At 43.0% G+C, this 24,079-nt stretch overlaps 1 protein-coding gene across 1 annotated transcript in view; it reads left to right on the top strand.

Moving 5' to 3' along the window:
• Window positions 1-18,025: 18,025 nt before the first annotated feature.
• Window positions 18,026-24,079, top strand: part of LOC311135373 (metabotropic glutamate receptor 8-like) — a gene marked incomplete at both ends in the record, with an annotated part of 298,164 nt that continues 292,110 nt past the window's right edge. The window contains one exon of the mRNA XM_084169312.1: window positions 18,026-18,553. Within this exon, the coding sequence (XP_084025438.1) occupies window positions 18,026-18,553 (528 nt within the window). The remainder of the gene's footprint in view (window positions 18,554-24,079) is intronic.

The following is a 24,079-nucleotide window of genomic DNA, read 5'->3' as shown; positions in this document are numbered from 1 at the left end:
GAAATATTATTAGTGCTACTGTGGTTTGAGAAGGTTTTGCCTGAAAAAGTACAAATAGGATTCCTTAGTTTCAATGTCTGAGAATTTGTCCCATCCCCATTGCGGTGTTTTAAACGCCATAGAATGGAACTCAGTGTAAAGCCCTCAAACTCAACTCTGGACCTCGTAGCCAGTGCCACTGTTTTTTTTAAATGTTCCGCTCTAATCAGGGACTGATTTAGACCTGGGACCCAAGATGGGTGCAATTAATCACCAGGTAAAACAGAAAACCAGCAGGCTCTGGACCTTGTAGGGTAAGAGTTGAATACCCCTGGTGTAAAGGAAATAAAATATGTGCCAAGTGTGGAGGGGAACATGATTACGGTGACTGTGGGAACGATGTGAAGGCTAAGTGTTGGAGACGGACACAGTGCAGCATTTGGTGGATGCCAGGTGCAGCGAGAGGCTTGGGGCCAAGAGATATACACTGAGTGTACAAAACATTAGGAACACCTGCTCTTTCAATGACATAGACTGACCAGGTGAAAGCTATGATCCCTTATTGATGTCAATTTTGGGAAAGTTACCTGATGTGGCCTGTGAACCTTGACATTCAGGCCACTGTATTAGGGTAAAACTACGAGTCAAAATAAAGCCTTGTGAAATATGTAATGTATTGTCATGAAGCATTTAATTACAACGATAACATTCACCTAGGGACTCACTTGTTGAAGGCCACATGAATGAAAATGAATGAATTCAACAACCATGTCTCTGTCTATGGGTCTACAATTCACTCGAAAAGGTAAGGCACACTGGGAAATTATGTTGGTGGCGTAGCTTAGTGGGAGCGTTACAATATTTTTTCAAGCTGATACAACTCAAACTCCACTCAAATCTGGACCTCGAAGCATGTACTTTTTTTTAATTGTTCCCCTCTAATCAGGGACTTATTTAGACATGGGAAACCAGGTGTGCAATTAATTATCAGGTAGAACAGAAAACCAGCAGGCTCTGGACCTTGTAGGGTAAGAGTTGAATACCCCTGCCTTACAGGGTCACAATGACCATGTTTACATGCACACAGTGTTCCGGATAGTAGCGCATATCCCACTTAAGGTCTTATTTGGGATAAGCTGTTTACATGCACCTTTGATATCCCGCTCACGAGTATCACTGTAACCATAAATCAACAGAATATTCCTAATTTAAATTAATCTGGGTTAAATGGAATAGTAACTGAAATATGGACACTGACTGTAGCCCTATCACCTCTCACATGTAGCCTAATATAATTGTCACATTCGTTCATAGACGGGTCAGACCAAGGCGCAGCGTGATATGCATACATGTTTATTTAAACTTAATAAACACTCAACAAAACAATAAACGAACCGTGAAGTCCAAGGTAGCCACAAACAACATACCTTACACGGAACAAGATCCCACAACTCAATAGAGCCCATAGGCTGCCTAAGTATGGTCCCCAATCAGAGACAACGAGCGACAGCTGCATCTGATTGGGAACCACACCGGCCAACATAGAAATACACATACTACAATAAAACATAGATATACACCACATAGAAAATCACACCCTGACTCAACAAATAAGAGTCCCCTGAGTCAGGGCGTGACAATAATACTAACTCCTGCAGAATTATGCATTTCTTGCAGTAAAATTATACAACAAATGTTAATTTTGTCTCGGGAACAGGAGTGGAGAAATCTGATTTATTTATTTCAGCATATTTTGAGAAAATGCAAATGTGTGTGTAATGTGTTGTCTTTAACACTGTTATGTAAGCAGACAGTATTTCCACCACATAAAATATGCACCCAAGACGAACTGAAGTCTTATCAGAAACATGTTTAATAGTTTTCTCAGCTTTTCATTTCCTTAAAACTGGTCAAACTGATGACATTTGGACATTTTGCACAGGACCAATCTTTCCACTGTTTTGGAGTTACTGCATTTTCTCCCCCTAAACGAAACAGACAACTTTACCAGTGTTAACTAGATTACTTATGCGTTCATTCTATCGATGTAAGACATTATTCTGGTGAGTACTACTTTATTTAGTTTTCTGGGGCAACAAATTATGACAGATTATACAACCGGTGGGTCTAATCCTGAATGCTGATTGGTTAAAACCGCATTCCAGCCAGTTTCTATTCCACAAATTACCACAGGCTAAATCTATGACACTAAAATGCCTATTTACTCTGTTCCATCTGACTGCGCAATCCACTGTCTCATCAGCCCAGCCAGGCAACTTATAAACTTGATCTTCACTATAAAAAGCATCTAGACATTATCCCACATTTATTTTAGACTAACATTTCATTTTCAACAGCGGAGATTTGTATAAACCTTGCTGTCAGTCTCTCCGACATTTGCAACATTGTTTCATTATTCAAATTCGATCTCCAGCTGTCCCATAGTAATGAACGTGTCGGGACAAGACAGACAGGCAGGCAGCATTTCTCGGCCAGTCAAAATCATGAATCAGCTAGCATAACTTTTATGGATATATACAAAGAAATGTAAATTGAAAAAACGTCAAACGAAACACAGTGCAGCTAGTTTGCAGTCTTTCTAGCTTCAGTTTGAAGTGATTGTGTTAGCTGTGTTGTTGGCTAGCTCCTCTGAACAACAGTGTCCTGACGAGAGAGCACATTTTCTATGCCTGGCGAAATTTAGCCTCATTAGGTCATTGTTATGGATGTGTCCAAATAAATGTCATGGGAAAACAGCTTAAACAAATGCAAATGCAGCAACTGTTGTTATTCTGGCTGCACCGATGGACGTGGCTGTAAATTAGCCATACTTGGCTAGCTAGCAAGCAAGGAATAAGAACGTTGCCAGCCAGTATGGCAATGGAACATTTAGAACGAACCACTGGGTCCATAGATACAGAACAAAAACACTGGCAACCAAACCGATAGAACGAACGACCAGCCGGCTTGGGTAGCAACCCTAGATTTGTGTTGGGACTATATCTTGTGGAAGGAATAAATAGTATGAATAAATTCATCAAAATAACGTTTTTAATGAAAACATGTCATTCATTATTTGAATATGTTGGTAACCCGTTGTATAAAAGTGATAATGCCTTCGAAGCCGGGCCTAACAACACCTGTGCCAATATATCCTCCAAACACTTGCTTCTCGGGCATTATCACTTAAAGAGAAGCTGCATGTATCTAACTATATTTGAGAAACAAATGGCCTACCAAATGTTGGAAATTGTAATATGGCCTACCAAAGGTCGGAAACTATAAGCAGAAACGTGTCTAAATTAGGGGTGAAAGTAGCCAGTAGGCTATACGTCCAGTACAGAGTATAAGCAAAATAAATTATTATGGAATTATGGTGGATCGAACTGTTCAGGTAGCCTACTTTTTGAAGTGATTTCTTTGACAATCAGATGAAAACATCATCACACAACACCCATGATATGCATAACTGAGCCTATGCAACCTGGAATTAAGCTTTTTCTGGTTATTGTAAACGGGATATGATGTTTACATGGGTCAACTCAAAAACAGAATACTTGAGTATCGCGAATAATAACGGGGTATTATGTAAACATGGTCAGTGACTCTATCGGTTTGAGTAATGACTACATACAAAATTAATGTTAGCTCTCCATGTACATTTAAGGGCCAGCCGTGCTGCCCTGTTCTGGGCCAAATGTAATTTTCCTAAGTCCCTCTTTGTGGCACCTGACCACAAGACTGGACAGTAGTCCAGGTGTGACAAAACTAGGGCCTGTAGGACCTGCCTTGTTGATAGCGATGTTAATAAGAAGGCAGAGCAGCGCGTTCGGCAACCTACACATTCAACTGTTATTTGTAGGAACTTACGTTGGATTTTGTTCAATCTTAATAGTGTTGTAAAAATGTTATTGGGTGAGGTATGGTGAACTTTGAACCTTAAAGAAAACATGAGCTATTTACTTCAATAATAACAGAATGACACTGTTAACATATGAACCTTCTCACATTTTATGGTAAGTACAGTCAGATTTAAGAATGTTATTAAAGTAATAAAGAAACAGAGTATACTCTGGTAACAAAGTTTTGTACTACAGAACCCTCAGCGCCATCGGCAAAAGAAAATCTGAGACATAAGGTTTTCAGTGGAAAAGGAAGAGAGCCTGTGACGTGACTTCCGCTTTTCGACATGCATCTTGCTGTTTACAGTCCCCGGAAGATGAACGTACGACTGGAAAACATGGAATGCCTGTCTTTCTTCGAGATGAAGTTCTTGCCACAAAGTCGACAGACACCACTTACCAATTTTCTAGCAGCTAGCTACGACACGTTTGCTAGCTTGTTCTCTGAAGTTATTTACATACGGAATGTTAACAAGGTGACACTCCATCTTAACGCCTCCTCTACATTTCTGGGATTGGTTGAAACGTGCAACAACAAAAAATATCGTCATGACCAGAAGGTGGGGCATTTCATTGCAGGTGTTTCTTTTACGCATGCTACGTTAGGTTGGTACTACAGTGACAGTCGTAGTTCATATGAAATCTCCTGTTTTTCCCTCTAGGCTGCATTTACCATTCTAAAACAGATAGCGGACCAGATAGCGATACTGGGCCTGTCCTTTGGGACCACAGTGGCTTTTGGGATGGCTGTGTACAACACTGTGATTCAGGTAGGAGAGTGCTCACACTGCTCTGTCATAAAAATTTGGAGATGTGTGTATTTATTTGTGTTTTTGTGTGTGTGCATTGTGTGCATGTGTATTTGGGTGTCTTAAAGACATGCTCCGGAACGTTGGTGACTACTAAATCTTTTTTAAACCTCCCACTTTGGGCTGGATGTGCCAATGTGTAGTTCATACATGCATAATCTATATGCAGAATTACTGTCTTACCTCAATTAGCCACAAAATCCCAGGTTTGAAAGCTACTGTTTTTCTGGAAGCTGTGCTGCGCCATTTTCCCTATATTTTCCTGCATGTGGGCCAGCCCCCTAGCAATTTGAGTTCAAACAATGAGCTTCAGCCCCTCACCATTTGATTGACAGCTAGCAAGCTGCACATAATGCACACAGAGCAGAGCAAGACAGAGAGAGCAATGACGTGGTGCACATATCTGCACATATGTGACGTAGTACGCAATTTTCGGGGACCACTTCTGGCTCGTGAGCACTACTTTCAGAACTACTGGCTAAAAAGAAAACAAAAGTACCAGAAAATCTCTTTAATGTATTAAAGGGGCAATCTGCAGTTGCTACATTCATTTTTGGACATATAAATTAATGGTATGTACCCATTGATTCTTGAAGAATATAACTTATAAATGACTCATGAGCTTATTTGAACTGTCATAACCCAAAATATACAGTAATCTTGTTTTCTACTTCAATGTTTGTAAACAAAGTACATTTAAACAAACGCTGTTTAGCCTCAAAACATGGTTAAAACTATAATTTTGATATCATGGATGGTCGGTCATTGCATCCACAGCTCTGTCTATGAATTTGAGGGTGGTTACACTTTGTTATTGTTTCAAATGTTGATTGCCCCTTTAACCTGTTTATCCTCTCTCAGCCCAGGTGTTTGGTGTCTGTAAGTGGCAGTCAAGTCCAGCCGGTGAAAGGATCACTCACAGATGTCTTTGCCGATTTCACGGTTTCGGCCGAGGCTGCCTCTCTCCCTTGTTCGGGCAGGCTTCGGCATTCGTTGTCTCCGGAATACTAGCTGCCACCGTTGTATGTTTCATGTTCGTTTGCTTTTGTCTGTTTGTTGTCACACCTGTTCTTGTTTAGCCTATTAGTGTTCTATAAGTTTCTCGTGGTGTTTGTCTAGTGTTGTGTGTTATTGATTTTTGTCAGTCGTGTATAGGGCGTGATTCCTGTATTTCGCTCGGTTGAGCTTCCCTCCACTGTTGGAGTATTTACGCACCTGTTTGTGCGCTTCTGTTTTGTTCGCCTTCGTGCGTATTTCGCCTTCGGGCAAGAGTTGACCTATTGCCGTGTTTGGCGATCACTAAAGTCTGTTGGACTATCCGTCTGTGTCCTGCATTTGATTCCACCACTGCACCCACCTACAGCACGCGTTGACAGAATAACACACCTTTTAAATGGAATCAGCAGGAGCCGCAGCAGCCCAGGCGACGCTGGAGGACAGGGTCCGTGAACAAGGTGACCAGATCCTGCAGATGGGGACCACACTGCAGGAGGTGATCACCACCATCCGAGGCTGGGGGACGCCTCCACCGCCACCCGCCCTGCCAGCACCATCGGCCAGTCAGCCTATTCCCGCACCGGAAACCCGAGGAGTCCGACTCTCGCTCCCGAGGGCTTACGATGGAACCGCGGCTGGGTGCCAGGGTTTCCTTCTCCAGGTGGAGCTGTACCTGGCCACCGTGCACCCGGCGCCCTCGGGACATGAGAGCGTGTCCGCCCTGATCTCCTGCCTGTCCGGGAAGGCGTTGGAATGGGCCAACGCGGAGTGGAGGAGGATCGACGCGGACACCATAACCTACGAGGAGTTCTCCCGCCGCTTCAGGGCGGTGTTTGACCACCAGCACCTGGTGATCGAGTCTGGCTCTCTACCAGAAACCTGCCCCTCCGCCTGCCCTGTCGGAAACTGGGTCGGCGGTTTGTAGGGCCATTTAAAGTCCTGGGAAGGTTGAACGAGGTGTGTTACAAATTACAACTGCCTGTTGAATATAAAAGTATTAACCCCTCGTTCCATGTGTCCCTTCTCAGGCCGGTGGTAGCTGGCCCACTCCAGGAAAGTGAGATCAGGGAGACTCCTCCGCCCCCATTGGACATCGAGGGGGCACCGGCGTACACTGTGAGGTCCATCTTGGATTCGAGACGTCGGATGGGGGGTCTCCAGTATCTAGTGGAGTGGGAGGGGTACGGTCCAGAGGAGCGGTGCTGGGTGCCGAGGAGAGACATCTTGGACCCGTCTCTCCTGACGGAATTCCATCGTGGGCACCCGACGCACCCTGCTCCGCGTCCTCCGGGTCGTCCCCGAGGCCGGAGTCGGTGCACGTCTGGAGCCGCGCGTCAAGGGGGGGGGGTACTGTCACGGTTTCGGCCGAGGCTGCCTCTCTCCCTTGTTTGGGCAGGCTTCGGCGTTCGTTGTCTCCGGAATACTAGCTGCCACCGTTGTATGTTTCATGTTCGTTTGCTTTTGTCTGTTTGTTATCACACCTGTTCTTGTTTAGCCTATTAGTGTTCTATAAGTTTCTCGTGGTGTTTGTCTAGTGTTGTGTGTTATTGATTTTTGTCAGTCGTGTGATTCCTGTATTTCGCTCGGTTGAGCTTCCCTCCACTGTTGGAGTATTTACGCACCTGTTTGTGCACTTCTGTTTTGTTCGCCTTCGTGCGTATTTCGCCTTCGGGCAAGAGTTGACCTATTGCCGTGCTTGGCGATCACTAAAGTCTGTTGGACTATCCGTCTGTGTCCTGCGTTTGATTCCACCACTGCACCCACCTACAGCACGCGTTGACAGCCGAGATTAGTAAGTATAGGTCTTTCTTTTTCTAGAAACGTCCGTAACACTCGCTATGATAAGGAGAATCGAGTGATCTAGCAGGATCTCATCCTACCCATTCCAACTGACCCAACCAAGAAAGTGGATGTGAGTTTAACTCAATCTGGATTTTACCCTGATATTAACCTATACCCTCGTTTTAATCCACTCTATAGCTGTTCTCACGTGTGTGTTTGACTTCATAAGTCATTTTGCATTATCCATCCCCACCGTTTATCTATCCCCATTGTTTACTGTTGCTGTGTCCTGGTTAGGTGGTACAGCTGCAATATCCTATTCTAATAATTGTGGGTGAGGATGACCAGAACTGGCCTGCCACTGACTGAGTCAGCAGAGGATGTGAGTTATTTTTTTAACATGTTTCGGATTTTTGCATAAAATCCTATTATGTAGTGGGTATACTGTAATTTCTATGGTATGTTTTTGAGGCATCACACTTTGATGTAGAACTGACTGAGAGTTATTGTGCCTCCTCAGATGACACAGATGATGGAGAGAACAGTCACCTGCTGACCACTCTGTCCTACTCTGGGGCTGGTCACCTGATTGAACCTCCTTACATTCCACATATCCTTGCCAGCAACCTCATGGTGGACGGGAAAAGTGTACGTTAACGTTGGTTCTGTGTGTGTGTGTGTGTGTGTGTCTGTGTGTTTGTCCTTGTTATTATCAGAGACAGTGTTACAATATAGTATTTCCTATTCCACCATGTCTCACTTTCCCTGCTGTTTTGGGGGATGTTTAATTTGGTCACCTGCTAATCGACAATTCAACACATATTCTCACGGTGATATGGTTGCAATGACTCATTCATGTTTGACAACATGTGAAGAACTTTCGTCACACATTCTGTTTGTTTTGCCTGGAGATAGACAAATGACTCCTGTTAATGTTGTACCAGACAATAACAATTGAAATCAAGTACAGTATACTCTCAATCTGTTATTAATAGCAACTTAAAACTAATGGCTGTTTCCATGGCTGTTGCTAGCAAACATATGGAAATCACTAATATTCTTGCTTTGTTTGATATTTTCCCACCTGTTTTGATTGCAGTAACTAAGTAACTAATCTAATCTGTTACTTGGATTTATTACCCCCGTTACTGAAATGGTTCTTCCAGTTTAAATAGTCTCACATCTTAGCCTTCGCATCAGTCATTCTGAATGTAGATTGCTGAATAAAAATGCAAAATGTTGGATATCCCCACTCTGGCTGGATTCCAATATGAATTACACATCATTATACAAGCCAGCATTATGTGAATTGCAGGCCTGATTTTGCCTGTAAACCATACGTTTCAGGCCACTGTATTAGGGTAAAAACTAGGCCCTTTATGAATGATGTGTTGTGTTAAATAATACAATTTACTTAGGTTCTCACATGGTGAAGGCCACAGGACTGAAAATGAATGAATGCAACAACCATCTTTCTGTCACTAACAAATACAGTCATGGGTGGTAACTCTACAATTCACTCGAAAGGCACTCTGGGAAATATGCAAATAAGGCTTTAGACTAAGCAGTGTGTTAATTTAACACTGAAAAGTGTGGACCCATATAGACACTGGACTAGTGTTAAATGTAACACTCTCAGTGTTGATTTAACACTGGGGAATTTGCTGTGTAGGTATTCTGGTTGGAGGTCCTGCCATCAGTGGGTCTTTTGATTGGTCTAGGTATTCTGGTTAGAGGACCACTGGAGAGCATGCCCACTTGGCAAAAACTGGTTGAATCAACGTTGTTTGTACTTCATTGTACTTCAAAAATTAATTGTGATGACGTTGAATCACTGTGGAAAACTGATTGGATTGGAAAAAAGTAATCAACGTAAGGAATTTAATCTCTTTTTTTCACCCAATTTTTAATCTCAATCCAATGACATTGGGATATTTTTTGTTGATTTCACGTTGAATTCACGTTAGTTGACAACTCAACCAAATGTAAATCAAAACTAGATGTTGAGCTGATGTCTGTGCCCAGTGGGTGACAGCTGCAAGAGTGACTGGTTGGCCTGAGTAGGAGGGTGGTTCTGAGTGTTAGAGCTGCCATCGGTGGGTTTTACGATTAGTCTAGGTATTCCCATTTTAGCTTGCTACTGGCCTGGATCTCCAGCTGGAGGTCCACTGGAAAAAAAATTTTTTGGGGGGGTAACATGCTTTCTCACTAACCCATGGTAGGCTATTACTTGAATAATTAAATAAATTAAAACATTTAATAAAAATACAGTCACTGTCAGTGCAACACATTGCATTGCTTATATAATAACTACAGATGTTGGCCTACTGTCTAACCATACAATTATCGGGATATGGCCTTATTTTTCTACTTCAGGTGTTGGGTTTGCGTTACTGTTTCACCAAGACAAGCTCTGCTACACTTGACTAGGCTATTTTGCACCCACACGATGGCGCAATGTGACTGCATTTCCCAACGGTGTCGTCAACGAAAACTACCGTTTCAACATCCACTGTGCATATGTTTTCCCTCTTGGAATATTGCTTGATGCAGAGCCTTAGGCATCTTATCCTTATAAAAATACACTTCCGTTTGTCTCCTATAGTGTGTGTAAGAAATATGGTTATGTTTTCTCTTAGTATTTCCGAACTAATGTTGAATGATCTGAATCACCTCTCATGTATAATTTGCAAGCATCTTTGAGATAGTTTATAATATCCTAGCTTGTAGTCTTTGAGAGTGATGTCCTTTGAAAACGATAGATAAGACTAGCCTAGGCTACTTTGTCTTTATGTCGGCTGTCATGGTGTGGCATATCCCACCCACAGTAGGCTATCAATGCCTTAAAAATGCCAGTTTGAAATTGTACCACACCAAATAAGATAGGCTGCTGGCTACAACCTGGTCTCAGAGCATTATGTATTATTCTGTATGTAAATCCGAGACACTCCATTTTTGCATGGTCTGTTACGTTTCATATGGTATGTATTAATTTGTGGATGTCCATCACCCATTTCTTATGATATGTTATAAATTATAATTCGTATTATATGTTACGATTTGCGAAATGTACAATATGTTATGAATTTGAAAATGGTTTTATATGTTACGAATTCTACCTAGGTGGCTAGCTGGCTAATATTAGCTAGGCTATGGGTTAGGTTTAAGGTTAGGGTTAAGTTTAGGAGTTAGGTTAAAGAGTTAAGGTTAGGGTTAGGGTTAGGGTTAAGGAAATGGTTAGCTAAAAGGGTTAGGTTTAGGGGAAGGGTTAGCTAAAAGGGTTAAGGTTAGGTTTAGGGGAAGGGTTAGGTTACATGCTCAGTAGGTGCAAAGTAGCTAAAAAGCTAAAGTTGTCCGTGATGAGATTCAAACTCTCATCCTTTGGGTTGCTAGACTATGCGTTGTACACCAACTCATCCACCCCAACCAACCACCCTACTTTCATTTTTGCCTTAAGTAACCATTTGTCTTCTGTAACCAAACCAATCATAACATACATAATATTGTGTGTCCCGGATTTACGTATACTATGTTACGTCTAGTGTATGAGACCAGGCTGGCAATGCATGTCTTGAGGGAAGGAACATGCCACCATGCACTTTTGGACCAGGCAAACACACTGAGCATGAATTATATAAATTCGTCCTAAATAGTCCCTGCACACGTCTTCAAGTGATCATGGGTTATGGTGATTTGAAACAGTCAATTTAAATAAACTGCCCAGTATGTACAGAAACAACTAACAAACATCAGAGAAGCATTAGGTAGCCTAGAGTTGGAAAACCAATCACGGTCGTGTGGGAGTATTGGGTGATTCCACGAGACAAGAGAAGCGCTCGCGTTTCATGTGCTGTTCTTTAAGCACCACGAGCACAGCACAGGCTTGCGCGGCATTGGTTAGGTATTGAGAGCGCGAGGGACCCGATCTCAGTCAACCGCAGGTAAGTCTTACTTAATTGTTGAATTTCTACAAACGAATTCTTATGCGATATGAATCATGTTCCTTCTTTAATGTGTTTCGATTTTTTGTTTTTATCTTCTTCTTCTTCTTCTTCTTCTTCTTCTTCTTCTTCTTCTTCTTCTTCTTCTTCAGCGATAGCCTACAGACTTGATATTGAGAATATCAGTTTTCGACGCACTCACGCTTCCAGTCATTCACCCAAAGTCACATTTTGACATGTTAAACAAACAATTAAAGAGGGTATGCTTGTGATATGCCTTTCTGGTAGATACTCTAAAACATGGTCAAGAAAGTGGTCCCATTGAAGGAAATACTAATTTTTAAATGCATAGGAATTTTGTGTGTCGTTATGCATGTTTCCAGCGCATTTCTGTCATCACCAACAGAGTCCAAATCGATTGAAAGGGAGAGAGTAAAACTTAATACATGTAAAACGCAAACCATTGAATAGACTATCTCTTAAATAATAATAATAATAATATTGCACCTTTATCACAAGTGTACATTTGTTTTTTTTGAAAATGCAATTAATTAATTTAGAAAACTTTAGTCCTATTAAGTGCAAAAACTATTATGCCTACATTTGGTTGATATAGCCTTTTTTTTTTTTGCAGTGAGGGGTGAATGAGCAGTGGCATACCGCAGTTTCACAGCCCACAAGGTCTGAGCAAGGACTCAAATAACTTCCTACAATTCTACAAATCTTTCCATGTGGAAAAAAAAAAAAGTGACTTTTATAGCTAATCTCATGCTATTCTATACATTTAGCCATGAGGCTGAGACAAAATGTTGCTGTTTGATTCAACCAGTGTGTTGAATCAAAGTGGGAGGCTGCTTAATCGTCACCTGTGGGTCAAATCTTCAAGTCAAAGCATTTTAACATTTTGACTGGCTGTTGCAAAGTTGTTGCTTTATGTGTGTAGTCATTTAAAGATACTATATGCTCTGCGCTTAGATGTTGTAGTTGATGAGTGTGTCCCAATTGTTGGGTTGAAGAAAACGTTATGGACTCGCTGGGTTATGAGTTGACGCTGCATGCCATTACAGTAGTCTACACATAAGCCTGTTGGTATATAGCCTACCGTGTCAAACTCTTAGATGTTAAGTCCCCTATTTAGGGGACTTTTAGTGGTTCTGGACCAGTTCCGACTGACCTTTTGGTGTACAAAGCGCTCTGTAAACATTGCAGTGCCTTATAGTGCCAGAAAGCCCCATCTGTCTGCTTTCCACTACCACTCTGTCAGTGGAGCTAACTTGAAGGGTTTCACACCCCTCATTTGCATAGGGAGTGACGTGTCACATTTTCCGGCCTATCAAGACAAAGAATAGATTTATTCTCCCTCTGAACGAAGGAGCCCAGCCTGGGAGATGGCATATTAAAGGGGACAGTCTAGCCAATCCAGCAGTTGTGATATTTTCAGCCAGATTTAAAGCTCTCAACATGAAAAAAACATCAAATGTTGTAGAATTGAAACATGACCACTGTCTCTTGGTCACAGAGGGGCAAAATCACTTTATGTGTAAAGCTGAACTTGTAATGAGTCTGCAGACATTCAATTGTTCACTCTATGTCGCTCAGAGGAGGCTTGGCAGAAAATGCTCTGTCATCAGTTATATGAAATGGGGCCAAATTTGTACTGTCACTAAATATGATCATATTTATTTTACAGTTATAATAAAGGTGAAATCTTGTAGTAAGTCGTTTATAATTTGATTGTTACTATATTTAGAAAGCATTTCAGTCATTTACCCCAATTTTGTTGAATAGGGAAAAAATCATATATGTAATATTTTAATAATATTTGTACAATGTACTTGAGCTTGTGTCCTCAAAAGTGAGTACATGTCAGCAATTTATAAAACTTTTTACAACTTTCATTGTCATGCTGGAATACCCATCCACGACCCATTTTCAATGCCCTGGCTGAGGGAAGGAGGTTCTCACCCAAGATTTGATGGTACATGGCCCCGTTCATCGTCCCTTTGATGCGGTGAAGTTGTCCTGTCCCCTTAGCAGAAAAACACCCCCAAAGCATAATGTTTCCACCTCCATGTTTGACGGTGGGGATGGTGTTCTTGGGGTCATAGGCAGCATTCCTCCTACTCCAAACACGGCGAATTGAGTTGATGCCAAAGAGCTCAATTTTGGTCTCATCTGACCACAACACTTTCATACTTTGGGGGTGTTTTTCTGCTAAGGGGACAGGACAACTTGGGTGAGAACCTCCTTCCCTCAGCCAGGGCATTGAAAATGGGTCGTGGATGGGTATTCCAGCATGACAATGACCCAAAACACACGGCCAAGGCAACAAAGGAGTGGCTCAAGAAGAAGCACATTAAGGTCCTGGAGTGGCCTATCCAGTCTCCAGACCTTACATTTACATTACATTTAAGTCATTTAGCAGACGCTCTTATCCAGAGCGACTTACAGGAGCAATTAGGGTTAAGTGCCTTGCTCAAGGGCACATTTACGTCATTTAGCAGACGCTCTAGTCCAGAGCGACTCACAAATTGATGCATTCACCCTATAGCCAGTGGGATAACCACTTTACAATTTTTTTTTGGGGGGGGGGGGGGGGGGGGGGTAGAAGGATTACTTTATCCTATCCCAGGTATTCCTTAAAGAGGTGGGGTTTCAAATGTCTCCGGAAGGTGGTGAGCGACTCCGCTGTGTGTGGGGGGGGGGGGGGGGGGGGATAGAAAATCTGTGGAGTAGGCTGAAGGTTAGAGTTGCCAAACGTCAGCCTCGAAACCTTAATGGCTTGGAGAAGATCTGCAAAGAGGAGTGGAACAAAATCCCTCCTGAGATGTGTGCAAACCTGCTGGCCAACTACAAGAAACGTCTGACCTCTGTGATTGCCAACAAAGGTTTTGCCACCAAGTACTAAGTCATGTTTTGCAGAGGGGTCAAATACTTATTTCCCTCATTAAAATGCAAATCAATTTATAACATTTTTGACATGCGTTTTTCTGGATTTTTTTGGTTGTTATTCTGTCTCTCACTGTTCAAATAAACCTACCATTAAAATTATAGACTGATCATGTCTTTGTCAGTGGGCAAACGTACAAAATCAGCAGGGGATCAAATACTTTTTTCCCTCACTGTAGATCAATTGTTTTATAACTGTAACAAACATTAATGTTAGGTATTTTTTAATTTAGACCAATGTAGGAGTGCACAATGCACATCTTGAGTTCCAAGCTCCAGCTAGTTTTTTTCTCTCACTGGCATGCTACTCTTTGGGATGAAAGCGACTGTTTGGAGAGGGCATACACTGGTTTCCCAGGTAGCAATCAGTATCTGGTTAAAAGGTAAGAACGATCACAGTAAGGGCCGGAGCTGTGCAACAGCTATGTCACACAATTATAATGTGCACATGGAGCCTCGATTGATCAGGCACAAAAATGTTATGCTTCTGTAATCACGAGGGGCACTCTAAAGAGAATTGTCATTTGTACCAAAGAGTATTCTGAGTCGTAAATACGTGTGGATAATGAGTTTTTATGTTGGCAACACTGAAAGAAAAGCCAGCATAGTCCTTTATTTCCTCTCAGATGGAATAACAATAAAAACACTATCCTGCTCTGTAAACTGGCAGAGCTAATGCAACTAAATAAGCTGCAGACCGGAAGAAAGGACCTGCATGTTTTCATTTTACAGGCTTGCAGCCAGCGCATGTTCACATAAACACACACACACACACACACTGTTTCTGTCATTGTAATCGATGCTATTGTGCGACAATATATCTGTAAGGCTGTAGAGTATGCTGCTGTGTCGATTTTGATGTAGTTTACTGTATACCTATGGATTATGTAAAAAACATCACAGTAATTTAAATTCACATTAGGGTAAGGATAAGTGTCATTGTAAATGCAATAGCTTATTACATGATAATACAATTATTTGATGTTTTTATTAAGCACAGTCTCAGCTTTGTAGACAGAGTTTATGCAGATGTGCGTATGTTTGAAGATTTCACAGTTTTCAAAGGGAGATTCCTTGCTGTGTCATGTGGATGTTTGTTGTGTCTGCCCCTATACTCTCTCACTGTGTGTGTGTGTGTGTGTGTGTGTGTGTGTGTGTGTGCGTGCGTGCGTCCGTGTGCATGTGTGCATGCTTTAGTAAAATCATTTTCTGGAGGTCTAGCATCGCTTCTACCTAATAATTAATTGCATCCACTTGGTGTCCCAGGTCTAAAACACTCCCTGATTAGAGGGGAAGAATGAAAAAAGCATTAGAACTGATTTCGAGGTCCAGATTTGAATTTGAGGCCTTTAGTGTGTTGTGTGCACATATACTATATGACCAAAAGTATGTGGAAAACTGCTCTTCTAACATCTCATTCCAATATCATGGGCATTAATATGGAGTTGGTCCCCCCTTTTCTGCTACAACAGCCTCCACTCTTCTGGGAAGGTTTTCCACTAGATGTTGGAACATTGCTGCGGGGATTTGCTTCCATTCAGCCACAAGAGCATTAGTGAGGTCGGGCACTGATGTTGGGCGATTAGGCCTGGCTCGCAGTTGGCATTCCAATTCATCCCAAAGGTTTTCGATGGGGTTGAGATCAGGGCTCTGTGCAGGCCAGTCAAGTTCTTCCACACCGATCTCGACAAACCATTTCTGTATGGTCCTCGCTTTGTGCACGGGGGCATTGTCATGCTGAAACAGGAAAGGGCCTTCCCCAAACTGTTCCCACAAAGTTGGAAGCACAGAATCATCTAGAATGTCATTGTATGCTGTAGCGTTAAGATTTCCCTTCACTGGAACTAAGGGGCCTAGCCCGAACCATGAAAAACAGCCCCAGACCATTATTCCTCCTCCACCAAACTTTACAGTTGGCACTATGCATTGGGGCAGGTAGCGTTCTCCTGGCATCCACCAAACCCAGATTTGTCACTCCACTGCTTTACACCACTCCAGCCGACGCTTGGCATTGTGCATGGTGATCTTAGGCTTGTGTGCGGCTGCTCGGCCATGGAAACCCATTTAATGTTTGGAACTTGGTAGTGAGTGTTGCGACCGAGGACAGACGATTTTTACTCGCTACACGCTTCAGCACTCAGCGGTCCTGTGAGCTTGTGTGGCCTACCACTTCGTGGTTGAGCCGTTATTGCTCCTAGACATTTCCACTTCACAATAACAGCACTTACAGTTGACCGGGGCAGCTCTAGCAGGACAGACATTTGACGAACTGACTTGTTGGAAAGGTGACGGTGCCACGTTGAAAGTCACTGAGCTCTTCTGGAAGGCCATTCTACTGCCAATGTTTCCCTATGGAGATTGCATGGGTGTGTGCTCAATTTTAAACACGTCAGCAAAGGGTGTGGCTGAATTTGCCGAATCCACTAATTTGAAGGGGTGTCCACATACTTTTGTATATATTGTGTATGTGTTTGCGAAAGAGAGAGGAGAGAGAAACAGCATATGTTAATTTGTGTGTGAGCGTGTGCCTTACATATACAGTGGGGTCTGGAATTTTTGGATCCCTTGATACAGATGAGCAAAAAAACACAATAAAATAAATAATAATAATACTGAGCTATATTGTATGCTCCAAACAATTATATTATTTTATACTAATACAGTTGCTCAGAGAAAGAGATTTAGTTTAACAAGTAACCCACCATTGGTGTGCGTGGCCAAATAGCTCTCTTTTCATGTCATCTGACCATAGCACCGCCTGGAGTTTGCTAAACGGCCTTGGCACTTGGATTGGAACCGGTGCTATGGTCTTATGACTCGAAAATAGAGTCTTTGGCCATGCACACCAACTGACCATACACCACCCCTCCCCTGACCCACTATCCCACTCGCCCGGACTGCTACCACCATGGCCAGGGAGTCCAAACAGCCCTCCCTCTCCCTTTACATTGTGCAGTCGAAGGATATCAAGGATCTATAAATATTCTGTATTCAGGAATGGTCTAAGAGCCCTCCCAATGTGTTCTCCAATCTCATAAAACATTTTAGAAAGAGGCTCAGTGTCATTATATTCGCAAGGGGAGGGTGCTGGATTATTGAAAAATATTTCTCTGGGCAATTGTATTAGTATAAGATAATACAATTGTTGCATTTTTTTTGCATACAATATACCTCAGTACTTATTTATTTTATACAGTCTTCTTTATCAAGGGATCCAGTAATTCCGGAACACTGTATGTGTTTAATGACCTATGTGCCTGTGTCTAATAGAAAGCTCAACCCTACATTGTGTAACAGATGGATTCTATTTCCCTTTTGTCTCACACATCACAAACAGGGTCTTTTGAGCATGTGACGCCCAGGATTGCAGAGAGAGATCACCACTGTCCAGCCAGTGTGAGAAACTCAGCCTCTCTTCTCTCCAGCTCCCTTATATCACTCAAACTACACCCCTTTCCCAGTGATGCCAGGTACATGCATCAGCAGCTCTTTGAAACCCAGAGGTAATCATCCATAACCCTGCCCTGATTTAGAGAGGAGGGGCACCCATGGTACGCCCCACCCTGTTCACCCACCACCACCCACCAGCTGCCTGCTGCTCCGATCTTCCAGTGCTACACCACCCCTCCCCTGACCCACTATCCCACTCGCCTGCACTGCTACCACCATGGCCAGGGAGTCCAAACACCCCTCCCTCTCCCTTTACTGCTTCCTAATGACTACCAAATGCTACTGCCTGTTGGTCTCTGCCACTCAGAAGCCCTCGGACCCGCAGCTGCCTCTGCAGGAGTATGCCCACTCTATCCGGTTGGACGGTGACATCATGCTGGGTGGCCTATTCCCTGTACACTCCCGTGGCGAGAGAGGTGTGCCCTGTGGGGAGCTGAAGAAGGAGAAGGGCATTCATAGACTGGAGGCCATGCTGTTTGCCATTGACCTGATCAACAAGGACCCAGAGCTGCTACCTAACGTGACCCTGGGGGCGCGCATCCTGGACACGTGTTCCAGAGACACCTATGCCCTGGAGCAGTCACTGACCTTCGTCCAGGCACTCATCGAGAGGGATGGCTCAGACGTGCGTTGCGCCAACGGGGACCCACCCATCTTTGCCAAGCCGGATAAGGTGGTTGGGGTCATAGGGGCGGCGGCTAGCTCGGTGTCCATCATGGTGGCCAACATCCTGCGGCTCTTCAAGGTGAGGATTTTGTTTCCGCTATTTGAAAATGGTTTATTTTTCCATAGTCCATGTTCTCTATATTATTTAAGCTTAAGTTTGACTCAGGCTAAAATCTAGCCTACTTTGAAGGCTGTGAAAAGGTCAAACATTTATGACAAGTCATCCCTTCAAGGTTCGGTTGGTTAGCGTAGCAGGTTTGTTCCGCTGTCATGGACATTAGAATGCAGATGGAGATTCCATAGGCTTTGGCTTGGTGGGGTGTCATCATAAAAACATTATGCAAAAGCCTGTATTTAAATAATTATTTTCCTCTCCCAAGATAGTGTTTGGGCTTTTGTTGGAAATTGAGATATTTTCTTGACACAACCATCATCATCCTGTCACGTTGCCAATGGGTATTAGCAAGGTTATGGGTTGACACTTCTGCTCTGGCATTGAGACATTTGGCCTGTGTGCATGGCCTGTTCGCTACTGAAGCAGATAAAGCTCAATTACCCGACACCCCATTAGAATATAGTCAGTGCTATTAAAATATGATTTACTTCTAACTCCAGAGGGCTGGAAACTAACTATCATTGGTAGCTTATAACGGTTCTTGCATTCCAATCAGGTCTGAATGTCAGCAACTGACCAGTGGTAGACACACGAAAAGGTCAAACCAATGATGCGAAATGACTGACTACGATATGGAGTCTTGGTTCCCAGAGGGAAGTGAATGAGATGTACTTTAGCACATAGTTGTTGGAATATGTAGTCAGCCTAACAAGGTTTATTGTTCTCCATAGCTATGTATTAGTGCTCTTCTCTTGTCTGGGCTAATTAAGTGAACTGTCCAAAAGGAAACATATGTAATTGCCCAATGTTTCTGTGATTTAATTTACCTTGATCTTGATATTGCAGCATATTGCTCTCAAAACAGCTTCATCTTTTGTCTCCCTTCTTAGTAATACAGAAAGCAACTGCTCTGGAGCTACAAATACATTGTGGGAAATGTGATAGACCTGCATTGATATGTTGCATTAATCTAATACAGTCATTGTCCTTTTCATAGTCAGCACAGATATCACTTAGCCAACATGGAGGAGAGTACAGTGAGGGAAAAAAGTATTTGATCCCCTGCTGATTTTGTATGTTTGCCCACTGACAAAGAAATGATCTGTCTATAATTTTTATGGTAGGTTTATTTGAACAGTGAGAGACACAATAACAACAACAAAATCCAGAAAAACGCATGGCAAAAATGTTATAAATTGATTTGCATTTTAATGAGGGAAATAAGTATTTGACCCCCCTCTCAATCAGAAAGATTTCTGGCTCCCAGGTGTCTTTTATACAGGTAATGAGCTGAGATTAGGAGCACACTCTTAAAGGGATTGCTCCTAATCTCAGCTTGTTACCTGTATAAAAGACACCTGTCCACAGAAGCAATCAATCAATCAATCAGATTCCAAACTCTCCACCATGGCCAAGACCAAAGAGCTCTCCAAGGATGTCAGGGACAAGATTGTAGACCTACACAAGGCTGGAATGGGCTACAAGACCATCGCCAAGCAGCTTGGTGAGAAGGTGACAACAGTTGGTGCGATTATTCGCAAATGGAAGAAACACAAAATAACTGTCAATCTCCCTCGGCCTGGGGCTCCATGCAAGATCTCACCTCGTGGAGTTGCAATGATCATGAGAACGGTGAGGAATCAGCCCAGAATTACACGGGAGGATCTTGTCAATGATCTCAAGGCAGCTGGGACCATAGTCACCAAGAAAACAATTGGTAACACACTACGCCGTCAAGGACTGAAATCCTGCAGCGCCCGCAAGGTCCCCCTGTTCAAGAAAGCACATATACAGGCCGTCTGAAGTTTGCCAATGAACATCTGAATGATTCAGAGGAGAACTGGGTGAAAGTGTTGTGGTAAGATGAGACCAAAATCGAGCTCTTTAGCATCAACTCAACTCGCCGTGTTTGTAGGAGGAGGAATGCTGCCTATGACCCCAAGAACACCATCTCCACCGTCAAACATGGAGGTGGAAACATTATGCTTTGGGGGTGTTTTTCTGCTAAGGGGATAGGACAACTTCACCACATCAAAGGGACGATGGACGGGGCCATGTACCGTCAAATCTTGGGTGAGAACCTCATTCCCTCAGCCAGGGCATTGAAAATGGGTCGTGGATGGGTATTCCAGCATGACAATGACCCAAAACTCACGGCCAAGGCAACAAAGGAGTGGCTCAAGAAGAAGCACATTAAGGTCCTGGAGTGGCCTAGCCAGTCTCCAGACCTTAATCCCATAGAAAATCTGTGGAGGGAGCTGAAGGTTAGAGTTGCCAAAAGTCAGCCTCGAAACCTTAATGACTTGGAGAAGATCTGCAAAGAGGAGTGGGACAAAATCCCTCCTGAGATGTGTGCAAACCTGGTGGCCAACTACAAGAAACGTCTGACCTCTGTGATTGCCAACAAGGGTTTTGCCACCAAGTACTAAGTCATGTTTTTCAGAGGGGTCAAATACTTTCCCTCATTAAAATGCAAATCAATTTATAACATTTTTGACATGCGTTTTTCTGGATTTTTTTGTTGTTATTCTGTCTCTCACTGTTCAAATAAACCTACCATTAAAATGATAGACTGATCATGTCTTTGTCAGTGGGCAAACATACAAAATCAGCAGGGGATCAAATACTTTTTTCCCTCACTGTATAAATATTTACTGATCTGCTTGAGGAGAAAAGGTGAAAGTGGAGAATGTTCCCGACTGGGAAATATTAAACAAGGTTGAATCTCCAGCCTAAAGCAGTGGCATGAGCAATGTCTTGACTGTGAATTAAAATACTGATGGAATAGCAGGTAGCATCAGAGGTCAGAACAAGGGAGAGGAAGGGCCTGACAGGCTACATACATAGGTGCTTCCCTAACAAAGTGGATAATGTAAACTATCTGCTAGGTGCAGGACATAATGTGAACCACAACTAATTGTTTTGAACAGATTTAAATTATCTTTCTCCCAGTTCTTACTTCAGACCTCCCCTCACCCACCCCCCTCCATTTGACACCTCCCGGTGACAATGCAAGTCTCAGAAAAAACAACATTTCAATGTCTGGTGAAGTATACGTAACATCCTGGACACTAAAGCTCTGATTTTACACTCCATTTACTCCACAGGAGGCTGCTGAGGGGGGGAGGATGGCTCATAATAATGGCTGGAATGGAATTGTATCAACCACATGGAAATGATTTGTTTGATGTTTGATACCATTCCATTCATTCCGTTCCAGCCATTACTATGAGCCCATCCTCCCCAATTAAGGTGCAACTAGCCACTTGTGATTGACTCCCATAAACAGACTAACTGTGCTTTCTTCACTATCGATCCATGTGCTGAGGGGCTGGCCCAATTACAGTCTTAGTAATGGAATGGATATGCACAGCTTCATCCTCGAGACAAGAGGAACACTGAATTGTTTTCCCCTAAGCGCAGGATAAAACAACATTTGAAGTTCAAAATGGCTCCCTATAGAGTTATGAAATCCATGAATTCCCACCCAAAGTGTACAAAACCATATGGATTTGATCATCCATAATTTACACACATGCAGTATTACTGTGCGCTATATTTGTGTAATTTGGTGTAATTAGATTTTGGGACAACGGTGTTAGAAACTGACAAATTGATTTGAGCATAGCCGCGGGAAGTCGTTTTTTATATATTTTTATTTCACCTTTATTTAACCAGGTAAGCCAGTTGAGAACAAGTTCTCATTTACAACTGCGACCTGGCCAAGATAAAGCAAAGCAGTGCGATAAAAACAACAACACAGAGTTACATATGGGGTAAACAAAACATAAAGTCAAAAATACAACAGAAAATATATATACAGTGTGTGCGAATGTAGTAAGTTATGGAGGTAAGGTAATAAATAGGCCATAGTGCAAAATAGTTACAATTTCGTATAATACTGGAATGATAGATGTGCAAAAGATGATGTGCAAATAGAGATACTGGGGTGCAAATTAACAAAATAAATAACAATATGGGGATGAGGTAGTTGGGTGGGCTAATTTCAGAAAGGCTGTGTACAGGTGCAGTGATCGGTAAGCTGCTCTGACAACTGACGCTTAAAGTTAGTGATGGAGATAAGAGTCTCCAGTTTCAGAGATTTTTGCAGTTCGTTCCAGTCATTGGCAGCAGAGAACTGGAAGGAATGGCGGCCAAAGGAGGTGTTGGCTTTGGGGATGACCAGTGAGATATACCTGCTGGAGCGCAGACTACGGGTGGGTGTTGCTATGGTGACCAGTGAGCTAAGATAAGACGGGGATTTGCCTAGCAGTGATTTATAGATGACCTGGAGCCAGTGGGTTTGGCGACGAATATGTAGTGAGGGCCAGCCAACAAGAGCGTACAGGTCACAATGGTGGGTAGTATATGGGGCTTTGGTGACAAAACGGATGGCACTCTGATAGACTACATCCAATTTGCTGAGTAGGGTGTTGGAGGCTATTTTGTAAATGACATCGCCGAAGTCAAGGATCGGTAGGATAGTCAGTTTTACGAGGGCATGTTTAGCAGCATGAGTGTAGGAGGCTTTGTTGCGAAATAGGAAGCCGATTCTAGATCTAACTTTTGATTGGAGATGCTTAATGTGAGTCTGGAAGGAGAGTTTACAGTCTAACCAGACACCTAGGTATTTGTAGTTGTCCACATACTCTAGGTCAGACCCACCGAGAGTAGTGATTCTAGTCGGGTGGGCGGGTGCAAGCAGCGTTCGGTTGAAGAGTATGCATTTAGTTTTACTAGTGTTTAAGAGCAGTTGGAGGCTACGGAAGGAGTGTTGTATGGCATTGAAGCTCGTTTGGAGGTTTGTTAACACAGTGTCCAATGAAGGGCCAGATGTATACAAAATGGTGTCGTCCGCATAGAGGTGGATCCGAGCGTCACCAGCAGCAAGAGCGACATCATTGATATACACAGAGAATAGAGTCGGCCCGAGAATTGAACCCTGTGGCACGCCCATAGAGACGGCCAGAGGTCCAGACAACAGGCCCTCCGATTTGACACATTGAACTCTATCTGAGAAGTAGTTGGTGAACCAGGCGAGGCAGTCATTAGAGAAACCAAGGCTATTTAGTCTGCCAATAAGAATGCGGTGGTTGACAGAGTCGAAAGCCTTGGCCAGGTCGATGAAGACGGCTGCGCAGTACTGTCTTTTATCGATTACATTTATAATATCGTTTAGGACCTTGAGCGTGGCTGAGGTGCACCCATGACCAGCTCGGAAACCGGATTGCATAGCGGAGAAGGTACGGTGGGATTCGAAATGGTCGGTGATCTGTTTGTTAACTTGGCTTTCAAATACTTTCGAAAGGCAGGGCAGGATGGATATAGGTCTATAACAGTTAGGATCTAGAGTGTCACCCCCTTTGAAGAGGGGGATGACCGCGGCAGCTTTCCAATCTCTGGGGATCTCAGACGTTATGAAAGAGAGGTTGAACAGGCTAGTAATAGTGGTTGCGACAATTTTGGCGGCTAATTTTAGAAAGAAAGGGT

The sequence above is a fragment of the Coregonus lavaretus genome (assembly GCF_964263955.1).
Source record: "Coregonus lavaretus genome assembly, chromosome: 9".
In the NCBI taxonomy this organism is placed as follows: Eukaryota; Metazoa; Chordata; class Actinopteri; order Salmoniformes; family Salmonidae; genus Coregonus; species Coregonus lavaretus.
Note: the sequence above shows the minus strand (reverse complement) of the source record. Positions and strands in the feature narration are given on the sequence as shown.